Genomic DNA, 12,394 nt, shown 5'->3' on the forward strand with positions numbered 1-12,394 from the left:
ACAAAATAGTTATGTATTATGGATGACATCTATAATAAATCTGTAAGCACTGGTGAAGGTATGCCAGTGTCCTTTTTTTGGAACGGCACGCAGTTCCTGCGCACGGCGCCTGTCTAGCTTGGCAAGAATCACCGGGGGTAGACCCGCCAGCCCCCCAGTGTGACGATCTCCCCTCTGTGACTTGGCTCCATTAGAATCAATGGAGCCGCATCACAGAGAGTTGGGGGTTCCGTCACACTGGGGGCAGGCGAGCAGGTGCCTGTGAATAGACCACGTCGTGCACGGGAACTGGTTGCCGGTTCAAAAATAGGTTCACGGCACCGGTATCTTCGCACATGTAAAAAAATTAAAGCGCTGTACCTGATGGTACATTGACTTTAAAATAAGATTCTGATAAATGTGATTTCAATTTGCTAGACCACCAAAGCTTTCTAATAAGCTCATAGGCTATGTTCACACAACATAACTTCTGTATTAATCACGGTCGTTGTTGACGATTTGCAACAACGGCCGTGATAAATACAAAAGTTACGTTGCACTGCAGTCAGAGGGAATCCAGGCACATAGTATACACTCCAGCCGGGATCCCTAGCGGCCATACAAAAAACTGACATGCCAGTTTTGTGCGGTCGCTATTCATTGAATTGCGGCCGCACAACACTGACAGCTCACACAATGGAGAGTGCGGCTCCGGCAGCACTCTCCATTGTCGTCTATGGTGAGTTGGAATGCAGGTTGATTTTAGAGATGTGACCAAACTAGATGAGCTAGGCTTACATATGACATCAATGAAATTTCATGCTTCAGTGCTTACTTCATTGAGGCTCCTAAACAACAGCTAGAAACAACTGGGGATGAATGTAATACGAACCAGTTGAGATTTAAATTTAATTCTTAATTGGTTTCCTACATATAAAATTGTAATATGAGGGTCCTTAGGTTATTTGGGCAATTGGTGCAAACTCCGCATTTACAAGCAATGTTACAATTGAATAAAATCAACTTCTCCTCCAATATACCTTCCACTTAATTTGGGCTAACTTTAATTCATTCCAATTTTTCATTGTCTAATATAAATAAGTGGAAAATAAATATTTATAATTTTGTAAATTAGAACAGCTAATCCAGGTTATGGTGTTGGGAAATGACCAAAGTGTTGGAGAATGTGTTTTTCATCACGTAAACAGATGGGAACATGTTCAAAAAGAAGATAATTAGATTTAGCCTCTATTCCCCAGGATAAAAAATACAAATCCGCTTGTTTAAAACAGGCCAAGGCTTTTTGTTTAAAGGTAACAGAAAAGGAAATAACTTATCTAAAGAGTCTATCAGAAACTCCGTTCCCATTCCAGCCGGGAACCTTGAGACCATCTGAGCGCTAAACCGATTGAGGGTCATTCACACGGGGCAAGAGCATATGACAAAAGCATGTCAGGATATACATAACGGTACTTCATATTAACAAGAATCGATACAGGCTGGGGTTTCAGAGGATGTGCTTTTCTCTGCCCTTTGACATAACATGACATTCTAAGGAAGTCAAAAGAACCTGAGACAATTATATTTGAAGTAACAGAAAAAAGGTGTCTCCTTGTTACAGATCGGAGATGAAACGTTCATTTGAGTGCATTATTTTCATGAACAAGAAGGTTCAGATGCTAAAGTCGTTTATGTTACCGATTTAACATTATCTCGGTTTTATATGTGTGTTAGGCTAGGTTCACACTGCGTTTTCAGCATCCGTTTAACGCATCCGTTTTTTGAAAAAAACGCATAAAAAACGGATTGCAAAAAACGGATTCATTTGTGTGCATCCGTTTTTCCATTGACTTCCATTATAAAAAAAAACGGATCCGTTTTTTTTGACGGACCAAAACGGACAAAAAAACGTTGCTGACCCTATTTTTCTGGACGTTAAAAAAAACGGATCCGTTAAACGGATGCTGAAAACGCAGTGTGAACCTAGCCTTAGGCTATGTTGACACAAAAAAAGTCTTTTTTTTTTGTGTGTTTAAAAAGACGTCCGTTATTGCATCATTTTAAGTGGGTTGACTAAAATGCATTGAAGTCTATGGAATAACAGACGTCTTTTTCGAACATTGTATTGAATGCGTCCGCCTCAAAAGACGTCAGTCATTCAATACGTGTGAAAAAGACGTCCGTTTTTTCATAGACTTCAATGCATTTTATTTAAGTCACTTAAATAACAGACGTCTTTTTAAACACATAAAGTGGACGCCTTTTTATTTTTTTGGACGTTGTGTTAACATAGTTATAGATTCACAAATTAGAGCATTTATTAAAGGATCTTTTACTAGTAAGATATTGAGGCTGATTTACTAAGGTGTTCCCGACAGAAAATTGTCAGGTTTTTGTCCATTTTTTTTTGTCCATTTTTAGTGTACCGACACATTTACTAATGGCGCGTGACACAATTTGTTCAAAAACCCAACAAGTAGGCATGTTGCGGATGCGTCATGGGTGTGTCCTTTAAAACCCGCCACCACCAACAGATTTGACAATTATTTTTGACAATTTTTCCATTCTAAAAACAAGCCACTTCTAGAATGGCTGGATTGTTGGGTTTTGTTTTTGTCCTGTAAAAAAAACTTCCAGATTTATGTAAGACATGCGCCACATTAATGAAAACAGACACAAATGACCTTGTTAGTAAATGAGGCCCGTTGGGTGCTACTACAAACCACCGAACATTCTGAAGAATTCCTATCCAGTTAGCCAAGGAGACGTGTACGGTAAACTGTAAGAATTGTTAGGCGACTAGCCACACGTTACTGTACTGAACTATAGTGCCGCCTTATGTGCTCAATACTTTTAACCCCTTCTCCATCAGCACTTTTTGGCACATTTGTAACTCCTTACCTTCTAAGAGCCATAACACTTAGGCTGGTATCACACTGCGTTTTTGCAATCCATTTTATGTGGGGGGGGGGGGGGGGGGGGGAAAGAAAAACAAATGCATTTATGTGAATCCATTTTGATCTGTTTTTGCAATGACTTCTATTTAAAAAAAAAAAGGATCAAAGAACAAACCCTTTTTTTTGTGTACACAAAACATAGTCAACCCTAGGGGACAAATACATGTAATCAATAGATTTCTTAAGCTATATTCACACATGGCCTTTAATTAGCAATAATTATGCATTTTTTTACACAATGTTTATGCTATTTTATGGCACATTGCAAAATCCTGGAAAAATACTGCTGTTTGTGCTGCAATTCTGTCAAAATTGCGACAAAAAAAATGTTATTTTACAGCACTGCGCAAATTGAGTCAAGCCAGCCTTGAAATTGCGGCAAAACGCATAATTAATGCTAAATAACTGCTATGTGTGAACATTGCCTGATACTGATCTATGGAATGATATTTGCACTTGGGTTCCTGGTCTTCTTTCTTACTAAGAACCTTTCCCCCTAATTACTTAGTTGGTTGCAGTGGCCAGCTCTCTTCTCCAGATCCACACAGTACTGTCTCTGAGCTCTACAGGCAGTTCTTTCCTGCTCATTACTTTTTTTTTGTTTTGTACTTATATGCATTATCTGTGAGACCTTATGTAGACAGGGCTGTGTTTCCACATAATGTCCAATCAACTGAAGGTAGACTCTAGTCAAAGTGTAAAAACATCTCCAAGATCAAGAGAAAAGGGAGACCCCTAGAGCCTCATATGTCATACCAGAGGGTCTGAATATGTATGTCCAAAAAATAAAATCTTAATAATTTTTTCAAAAATTTCCAAAATTCTGTTTTTACTCTCTGATTATGGGGTCTTGTGTGCAGATTGATGGGAACATTTTTAAATTTAACAAAATATGAAAGCACTAAAAGGGTCTGGAAAATTGTGTATGCTTTGTAGGTGGATAATATGCATACACAAGTATAGATGAAGCTCCCTTATTATGTATATTGGTTACTTTTTGCAGATGCACAGTAGCAGAGTAAATAACATGAGCGCCTTTCAGCACTGGGGGCCATGGGTTAAATTCCTGAAAAGGAAACATCTGTGTGACAGTTTTATGTTCAGGTACAGGTTCCATGTAAGCTTCATAAGGTTCCTATATGAGCTTAATTTATATCTATGTATGAGACCCCCTGGCAAATGGGGTACAGCAGGGCTCCAATAGTGGTACAGAGCGTTGGCCATCAATATCTGATCATGACCATGTAGACAACTATACTATGATTCCATGTACTATGGATGGCATTAGATTTTGTACTGGGAGATCATGAAAGTCTTTACCACGGTTTTTCTAGTACAGGTGATTTTAATATACAGTGGTACCTTGGTTTAAGAGTGACTTGGTTTAAGAGCGTTTTGCAAGAAGAGCTCACAGTTTGTCAAAATTGTGACTTGGTTTAAGAGCATTGCTTTGGTTTAAGAGCTCCTGGTATTGGGTAGGAGCGTGAGTGGGGGAGGGGCATGGCCTGCATAGCGGGGTCTGCAGCACAGTACTCTGACCCAGGAAGTCTCTCTCACCTTCCAATTTATAGCAGATCCACTTCAGGCTGGGGCTTACATCAGGGGACAGGACTGTGGGGGTAATCTCTTTATAGCTTTAACCCCTCTCTTCCCGGACAGAGAGTGCTGCTATACTGTGTCCACATCTGCCCTGCTCATTCCTTCATGCTCCCTGCAGTCTCTATCAGTCCTTGTGTTTCCCATCCTCTCCATTCCTGCTATAATGTGCTTGCACTCACACTCAGCTATACACACTGCTGCTATAATGTGCTTGCACTCACACTCAGCTATACACACTGCTGCTATAATGTGCTTGCACTCACACTCAGCTATACACACTGCTGCTATAATGATTATAAAATGATTTTTGGGGTGTGGAACCAATTGTCTACATTTCAATGATTTTTTATGGGAAAATTTGCATTTTTATCATGAAAAAGCAGTTTGAAGCTCCCCCTGTCTTCATGGTTCTCCTATGGAGAGGGGAGGAGGGAGATGAGGCACCAAAACAGGAAAACAAAGAGTTAATTTATAGCTACATCACCGGGCTATCTCCTCTGAAGTCAGCACTGACCTCTCTGACCTCTGAATACCGGCTTTCACACAGCTCCCACTGTGTAATCCTTTGTTCTCTGCTGGCGACTAATCTCCCTCCTACCCCCTTCCCTCTCCATAAAACAGACAGGGCTCGACTGATGTAAAAGAGTTGAGATTTCCTGATAATGAGCAGTGAATGAGAGAGAGGAGGGGAGGGGGGACCTGGGGAAAGGCTTTTTGAATGCAGATAATGGCATATTTGCCTAATAAACCCAATTACAAAGTTTCTTAAAATCGCCTGTACTATTGATTTCTGCCACAACAAAAAAAATAAAAATAAACCCTTTATCCAGACAACCTAAAATTTATGTATTTTAGTTTATTGATATTGCAATAACGCTAATTCCTGGCTAAACAACACTAAGGGTATATTCACACGAACGGGCTCGCAGCGAGATTCTCGCTGCGAGCCCGGCAGGTCCTGGCAGTTCCCATACACTACATACTTGCTGCGGTCTAAACGACCGCAGCGAGTATGTAATTCTGCCGCCCTTAACCCCTTCTGCTCCCGGCCGGCTCCCCCGCTGTGAGCATACATTACCTCTCCTTGCTGCACGGGTCCGGCGTCCTGCTCTCCCGTCCGGCCAATTAGTGTGTTGCCCAGCCGCAGCCACTGATTGGCCGGGCGGGAGAGCAGGACGCCGGACCCATGCAGCAAGGACAGGTAATGTATGCTCACAGCGGGGGAGCCGGCCGGGAGCAGAAGGGGTTAAGGGCGGCAGAATTACATACTCGCTGCGGTCGTTTAGACCGCAGCAAGTATGTAGTGTATGGGAACTGCCAGGACCTGCCGGGCTCGCAGCGAGAATCTCGCTGCGAGCCCGTTCGTGTGAATATACCCTTAGTGTTGTTTAGCCAGGAAGCCAGGAGCAGAAGGGGTTAAGGGCGGCAGAATTACATACTCGCTGCGGTCGTTTAGACCGCAGTAAGTATGTAGTGTATGGGAACTGCCAGGAACTGCCAGCACCTGCCGGGCTCGCAGCGAGAATCTCGCTGCGAGCCCGCCCGTGTGAATATACCCTAATATTGGATACCAGGGGATGGAATAGCATAGTCTACTTAGCTATTTTATAATTTTTTCCCTAAAGGCCCTATTCCACGGGTCGTTTAGTATTCGGCCGATATTGACCGCTACGAACGATATTCGTCCCGTGGAATAGAGTGCAACGATCAGCCGACATCGTTCATGTCGGCTGATCGTTGCAGTCGCTTGTTTTTCAACATGTTGAAAAACAAGCGACTGATATAGCAGCGATCTGCTGGCGTCGCTCCGTTGAATAGGAGCATCGGCAGCAGACGCTGCTATATCCTATGGGCTGCCCGGACGATCAGCGATCCCCCGAGCAGCCCCCCCAGCAGCTCCCCGCCGCCCCTCCCGCACTCACCCGCTCGCTGACGCCGCGTTGAATAGCGGCTGCAGCGAGCGGGGAACGAGGAGCAAACGAGCGCTTATAGTGCTCGTTTGCTCCTTCAAAAGACTCGTGGAATAGGGGCATAATGCAGACTGCCATAGGCCAAAAAGACACTTTGACTAATGCCCCTATTCCACGAGTCGTTTGTAGGAGCAAACGAGCGCTATTAGCGCTCGTTTGCTCCTCGTTCCCCGCTCGCTGCCGCCGCTATTCAACGCGGCGTTAGCGAGCGGGTGAGTGCGGGAGGGGCGGGGAGGGGAGCTGCTGGGGGGGCTGCCCGGGGATCGCTGATCGTCCGGGCAGCCCATAGGATATAGCAGCATCTGCTGCCGACGGTCCTATTCAACGGAGCGACGGCAGCAGATCGCTGCTATATCAGTCGCTTGTTTTTCAACATGTTGAAAAACAAGCGACTGCAACGATCAGCCGACATGAACGATGTCGGCTGATCGTTGCACTCTATTCCACGGGACGAATATCGTTCATAGCGGCCTTATCGGCCGAATACGAACGATATTGCTCCTCTAAACGACCCGTGGAATAGGGCCTTAATATGACTAATACAGCCCTATAGACATGTTTTGAAATCTAATGTTAAAGGGGTAGTTCACCCAAAAATGTTCCTCTCAAATCAACTGGTGCCACAAAGTGCCAGAGATTTGTACTTATCAGTACTTATCAGCAGCTGTATGTCCTACAGGAAGTGGTGTATTTTTCTAGTCTGACACAGTGCTCTCTGTTGCCACCTCTGTCAGTGTCAGGAACTGTCCAGAACAGCAGCAAATCCCCATAAAAAAACTCTCAAATCCTGCAGAACATACAGCATCTGATAAGTACCAGAAGACTGTAGATTCTTTAATAGAAGTAAATTACAAATCTCTCACACTTTCTGGCACCAGTTTATTTGAAAGAAAGCATTACCCCTTTAACCCCTTCCCTCAAATGGACATGTGGGCATGTCCAAATCTGCACACCATCCTGGCAGATGGACATGCCGACACGTCACAGTGGTGACACGGGAGCAGGAGCTGCACCTGTGTGATCCGCGGGGGGGCCCGGCTGTTAGTGATAAAGTGATAAATTTAAAATTAGAAAAAAATGCTAATTTTGTCTTTTTTTCATGAAAAAATTGCATTTTTCAAAAAAAAATTTTTTGCATATCAGACAAAATTTAACACTAACCTTAAGTACAAAATGTGACCAAAAATCTCAGAATCAGAGAGAAAAGTTATAGCATCACGTAGCTATAAGCGCATAAAGTGAGACAGGTTGGATGCTCCTGAAGGCCAAAATCAGTCCAGTCCTGAAGGGGTTAATGAAGCCTACTACTTCTGCTACCAATGTAAACTACAACAAAGTTAGTTTATAGAGTACATCTAGCACCTGCTAACATTTCAGAAACTATATATATATGTCCCTGTTCACCTGAATTAACTAACCTAGAAAATGGCGGTTTCAGAGCTGTAGCTGATGTTAATTTTGTTTTTCTACAAATGAGATAATTTGTTCTGTGGATCTAATTCCACTTGACATGTGATACAATATGATTTCGTGGCAGCGTATGAAAACAAGTTTGCCTATTTGATACACTGTTACGGGATATCTTTATACCTCATTTTAATCAGATCAGCGGAGCAGAAACCCTCCTAGTACTTTGATGATTCAATTGTTTTTCATGGTAAATGAGCTGTCTTATCATGAGCTCCCAGGATAAATCTGCTCCCTATAAATCTATAGGATAAATATTCTGCCTAATATGTGCCACGCTGACATATTGTGCACATCCACACAGACCGTTTAGTTAGTCGATTTATCTCTATCTCCGAGGATTTAAACACTAAGCTCTATAATAGAGATAAATACATATGAAAGGGATATTATAGTCCCATTAATTAATGGTAATTCATTGCATACAATTTCCCAACATATTTTCTATATCAGCTCCTCGGGTTTTTTTAAATCTCTGCTTGCATTAATCAACAATGAAAGCTCATTTTTAATGCAATCAGAGATCTTGAAAACAACGGGAGTGGGTACAGACAGTGGGGGAACTAACTATTCCTTAAGGATGCTGTCACATATGGCTTTTTTCTTGAAAATCTGCGGATGCATTTTGGAGCCAAAGCCTGAAGTGAATCCACTTTCTTTGTTTTTTAATTTACTTTCAGTTTTGGCTCAAAAAACTCAATTTAAAAGAAGATAAATAATAAAATAAAAAAAAAACTGCCATGTGTAACGGCAGCCTAATCCTCGTATTTTTGTTCTTGAGTTTGGCACACATCACATCCATGCCTTATACTAATAATGAGTGACACTGTTGGGTATGTGCACATTACGGACTTCTCGTAGGGAACTCCCCACGGATTCCGCCACTCGAAGATCCCCCCCCCCCGCGCTCCCACTTCAATTTCTGCTGGTTCCATAGATTCCATTCTATGGGCAAGCAGATTCCGCCATCCTCCCGAAGAATAAACTTGGATCTTAATGGATGGGCGCTGGCGTTGGGTGCCAGTGGTGTGGCCCTTTTTTTTTAAATTTCATCCCCTCTGTGACGCAGCTCCATTAGAATCAATGAAGCTGCATCAGAGATGGAAGGGGGTTCCGTCCCACTGGTGGCCAGCAGGTCTGCCCCCCAGTGCTCCACGGTGGGCCGATGCTCCCAAAAAGACCAACGCCGAGTGCGGTAACCAAGAGGCAATTGTACAAAAGGGCCGTGCCACCAGCATCCCCGCGACGGCAATGATCCATTAGGGTTAAAAAAAGCTCAGTGATGCATCTAATGGTACATTCACTTTAAAGGAAAACTAACAGTACCCTTAGTGCACCGATCTGCCCTACTATCCCTCCCCTCTTCATGAATATAGAGGCGATACTCTGCAGTAACATGACTTCTGCACTTATCCCTGCAGAGCGCTGGATGAATATATAAGAGAAGGTGCGGGGTGGATCGGTGCACTACTTGGTAGTCCTGTCCCCAGTGCACCAAACTGCCAGATTTGCTCATTGAATAAAGTAAAGAGTTCCTGAAAATGGCGATGAGGATGAAGGGAAAAAAATTACCCATAGTGTCCCCCATGCTAAGGGAACATCACAGCAGGTCGGAGTCTTCTAACCTGCTGTTAGTTTCCCTTTAAAGAAAACAATAAAGGCTGAAGCGAAGATCTGCAAATCAGGAACTTTAATTTTAAGTTTTGCGTATTCCTGGAGGGGAGCATGGCTTCTGCAATAATTGGTTTTGGGAACAGTCAATAACGTGAGCTGTATCTGTTTACTTACAGACATGGCATCTACTGGATTAATTAGGTCTAAGTAACTAAAACTACCTACCTCTCCCCAGGATCAGCTCTCCAGACCAAATTAGTATGGAAATGACATTGACAGCCATGAGCACTTTCTAGGGTCATTTCTGTTAGTGTTATATATAGAAACACAGTAAACCCCTTCAGTGTATAAGAATTAGGACTTTTACCAAGGTCTTTCATGCATGTGTCTCTAGTCCCCTTGTAGCTCTAGTAGACTGTAAGCTCTTACGATCAGGGCCTTTACTACTACTTTTTGAATGTCCCTATATTGCTCTGTTATGCTGCGTTTACACAGAACGATTATAGTGCGAATTTGCACGATAACGATCAAATTCAAACGATAATTGTACGTGTAAACGCAGCGAACGATCAAGCGACAAGCGGGAAATCGTTCATTTTGATCTTTGAACATGTTCTCAAATCGTCTTTGGTCGTTCGCAAAAAAATTCGCAGATCGTTCCGCGTAAACAGCCGTTCACCGATTTAACCTATGTGCGAGATAGGCTTAAGCGATCGCAAAAATTTTTTCCGTACGATATATTGTTCCGTCTGATCGTTATAAAAAATAATTGTTACTACGAAATCGTTAATCGTACGATCGGGCCAATTATCGCTAAGTGTAAACCCAGCATTTGTCTCTCCCTGCTCGGCTCTAACTGCCCGCTGTGATTCCATGACAGATGACAAAAATTAAGCAGGTAGACTACTGTGAAGAATCAATACACAGCTAATGAGCATGGATTCCGAGGTTTGACAACGTGATTTTTCTCCTTGCTGTTATTGAGCCCTGAATGGTTCACAGCAATTTCTCATTTCAGAAGGTGGAAACAGGGATAGGCTGTTTGCCAGTAGTACACATACAGGGCTTTCTTCCATACTTTTCTAGCCAATCATAGCAAATCACATACTCTTTTTTTTTTTTTGCTTTGCTGTAGCATATGACTGACTAAAGTGCACTAAACAAGCTTACACTGTGCTAGGCTGATGAGTCTAGGCTATGTGAGCAGAAATTAAATAAAAAGCAGTGAACCAATCTGCCCTGCCACTTCTAATGATTATAGAAAGACAGCAACCTTAATTAGGAAGCTATCAGGTTAGATTTGTCTAACCTGTGTATTGCTACGTGTAATAGCGATGCACAGCCGACGGCTGATGATGTTCCCTTGTGTTCTCCTAGCTTCTGTAAAGGATTCAGCGGCAGCTCTGGTCAGCTGGGAAGGGGCAAGAGGACATTGGGGAGTGTGGACAGGTAAATCTGTATGTTTATTATTTTCTATATACCACAAGGGTTTGTGTTAATGATGTCCATGTAGCCCTTGCTGCAAGATAGTCGAGCCGTGTAATAGGAGCTGTAAGTGAGAGCCGATCTAGCAGGTTGGTGCTCGCTTATTCGGCAAATCGGGCTGTGTAATATGACATTTAGTCTGAAAAACTCTGCTGAAGCCAAGTGTACTGATAAGCTTATTTCTAGTCCTAGGTGAAATTTTCTTTTTTTTAGTCTTCACAAACATTCATGTACATTTAGAGTATGTTCACAATGAGTAAATTCGGCAGAATTCCACAGACGAGCTCTCCGCCACGGAATCCCACCTGCCTCAATGTCAAACAGCTTGTCTATTGGAGGGCTGGGACATGTCAGTTCTTTTTAGTCGAGAACTGTGGAAAGTGGAGGCACAAGGGTCCTCCCATGGACACGCTGACACTGAGGAAGGCGGGATTCCATGGCGGAGAGATCAGCCGCAGAATTACGCCAAATTTGCTCAGTGTGAACATACCCTTAGTCTTCGAAGAGTGTACAGTAAACAAACATACTTCCTCAGAAAATAATTTTACATCAATACCACTTTAGCCGATGGCCCATCTGAAAACCAGAGTGATAAAGTGATTTTTTTTTTCTCCGACTCAGATGTGTTTAGGCCTTGCTACCCTCTTTGTGCCTGGTTCATACAGATATATTGCACATACAGGTATATCTGGATACAAGCAACCTTGACGTAAATACATAGTAATTTATTAGGAGTTTCTTTTCTAGTATAAATGTCTTTCCAGACTTACCCTTGTGTGTGTCCGAATGTGCATCTTTAATCCATCATTCTTACTGAAAGCTTTGTCACAGTACGGACACTGGTAGGGGCGCTCACCTGCAAACAAGATAAGCATCATGATTACCATATGCAGCCCATGGATAGAAAACATGGCCCTGACACATCAGGAAAGCACAGCATGACTATGTCAAAGGAGGTACATTCTTCCAGATTGAGGTTCATGTTCATTTACCAAAAGACTGAAAAGAGAGCAGAGATCTGGGCTTTTAAAAACTTCACATAAAGAACAAAAGAAGGCACTGGCTACATGCTGGGCTGGATCAAAGCTCCTCTTCCCGTTGCCTGATGTTTTCTAACAACATATGAATGCATGCAGTGATACGCAAGGCAAATATGACAGTCCAGTAAAGCAGTGAGTTATTGACCAGTTTGTTGTGGCTAGTAAGTTTTTTTTTTCAATTTGCTGCTTTGATACACTTCATTCTTAAGGAGTGCTAAGATCTCTCCACATCTGCTGAACAGTTCTACCATCTGGATTGGAAACATCACATTTAATTACTATA

The 12,394-nt window shown here is 42.7% G+C and overlaps 1 protein-coding gene across 3 annotated transcripts in view; it reads right to left on the reverse strand.

Annotated features, from left to right (window-relative positions):
* PRDM5 (PR/SET domain 5) overlaps positions 1 to 12,394 on the reverse strand; it is a 128,676-nt gene that overhangs the window by 29,401 nt on the left and 86,881 nt on the right. For all 3 annotated transcript variants that reach the window (XM_069976820.1, XM_069976819.1, XM_069976818.1), the window contains one exon: positions 11,842 to 11,927. In XM_069976820.1, the coding sequence (XP_069832921.1) occupies positions 11,842 to 11,927 (86 nt within the window). The remainder of the gene's footprint in view (positions 1 to 11,841; positions 11,928 to 12,394) is intronic.

The sequence above is a fragment of the Dendropsophus ebraccatus genome, chromosome 7, assembly GCF_027789765.1.
Source record: "Dendropsophus ebraccatus isolate aDenEbr1 chromosome 7, aDenEbr1.pat, whole genome shotgun sequence".
Classification (NCBI taxonomy): Eukaryota; Metazoa; Chordata; class Amphibia; order Anura; family Hylidae; genus Dendropsophus; species Dendropsophus ebraccatus.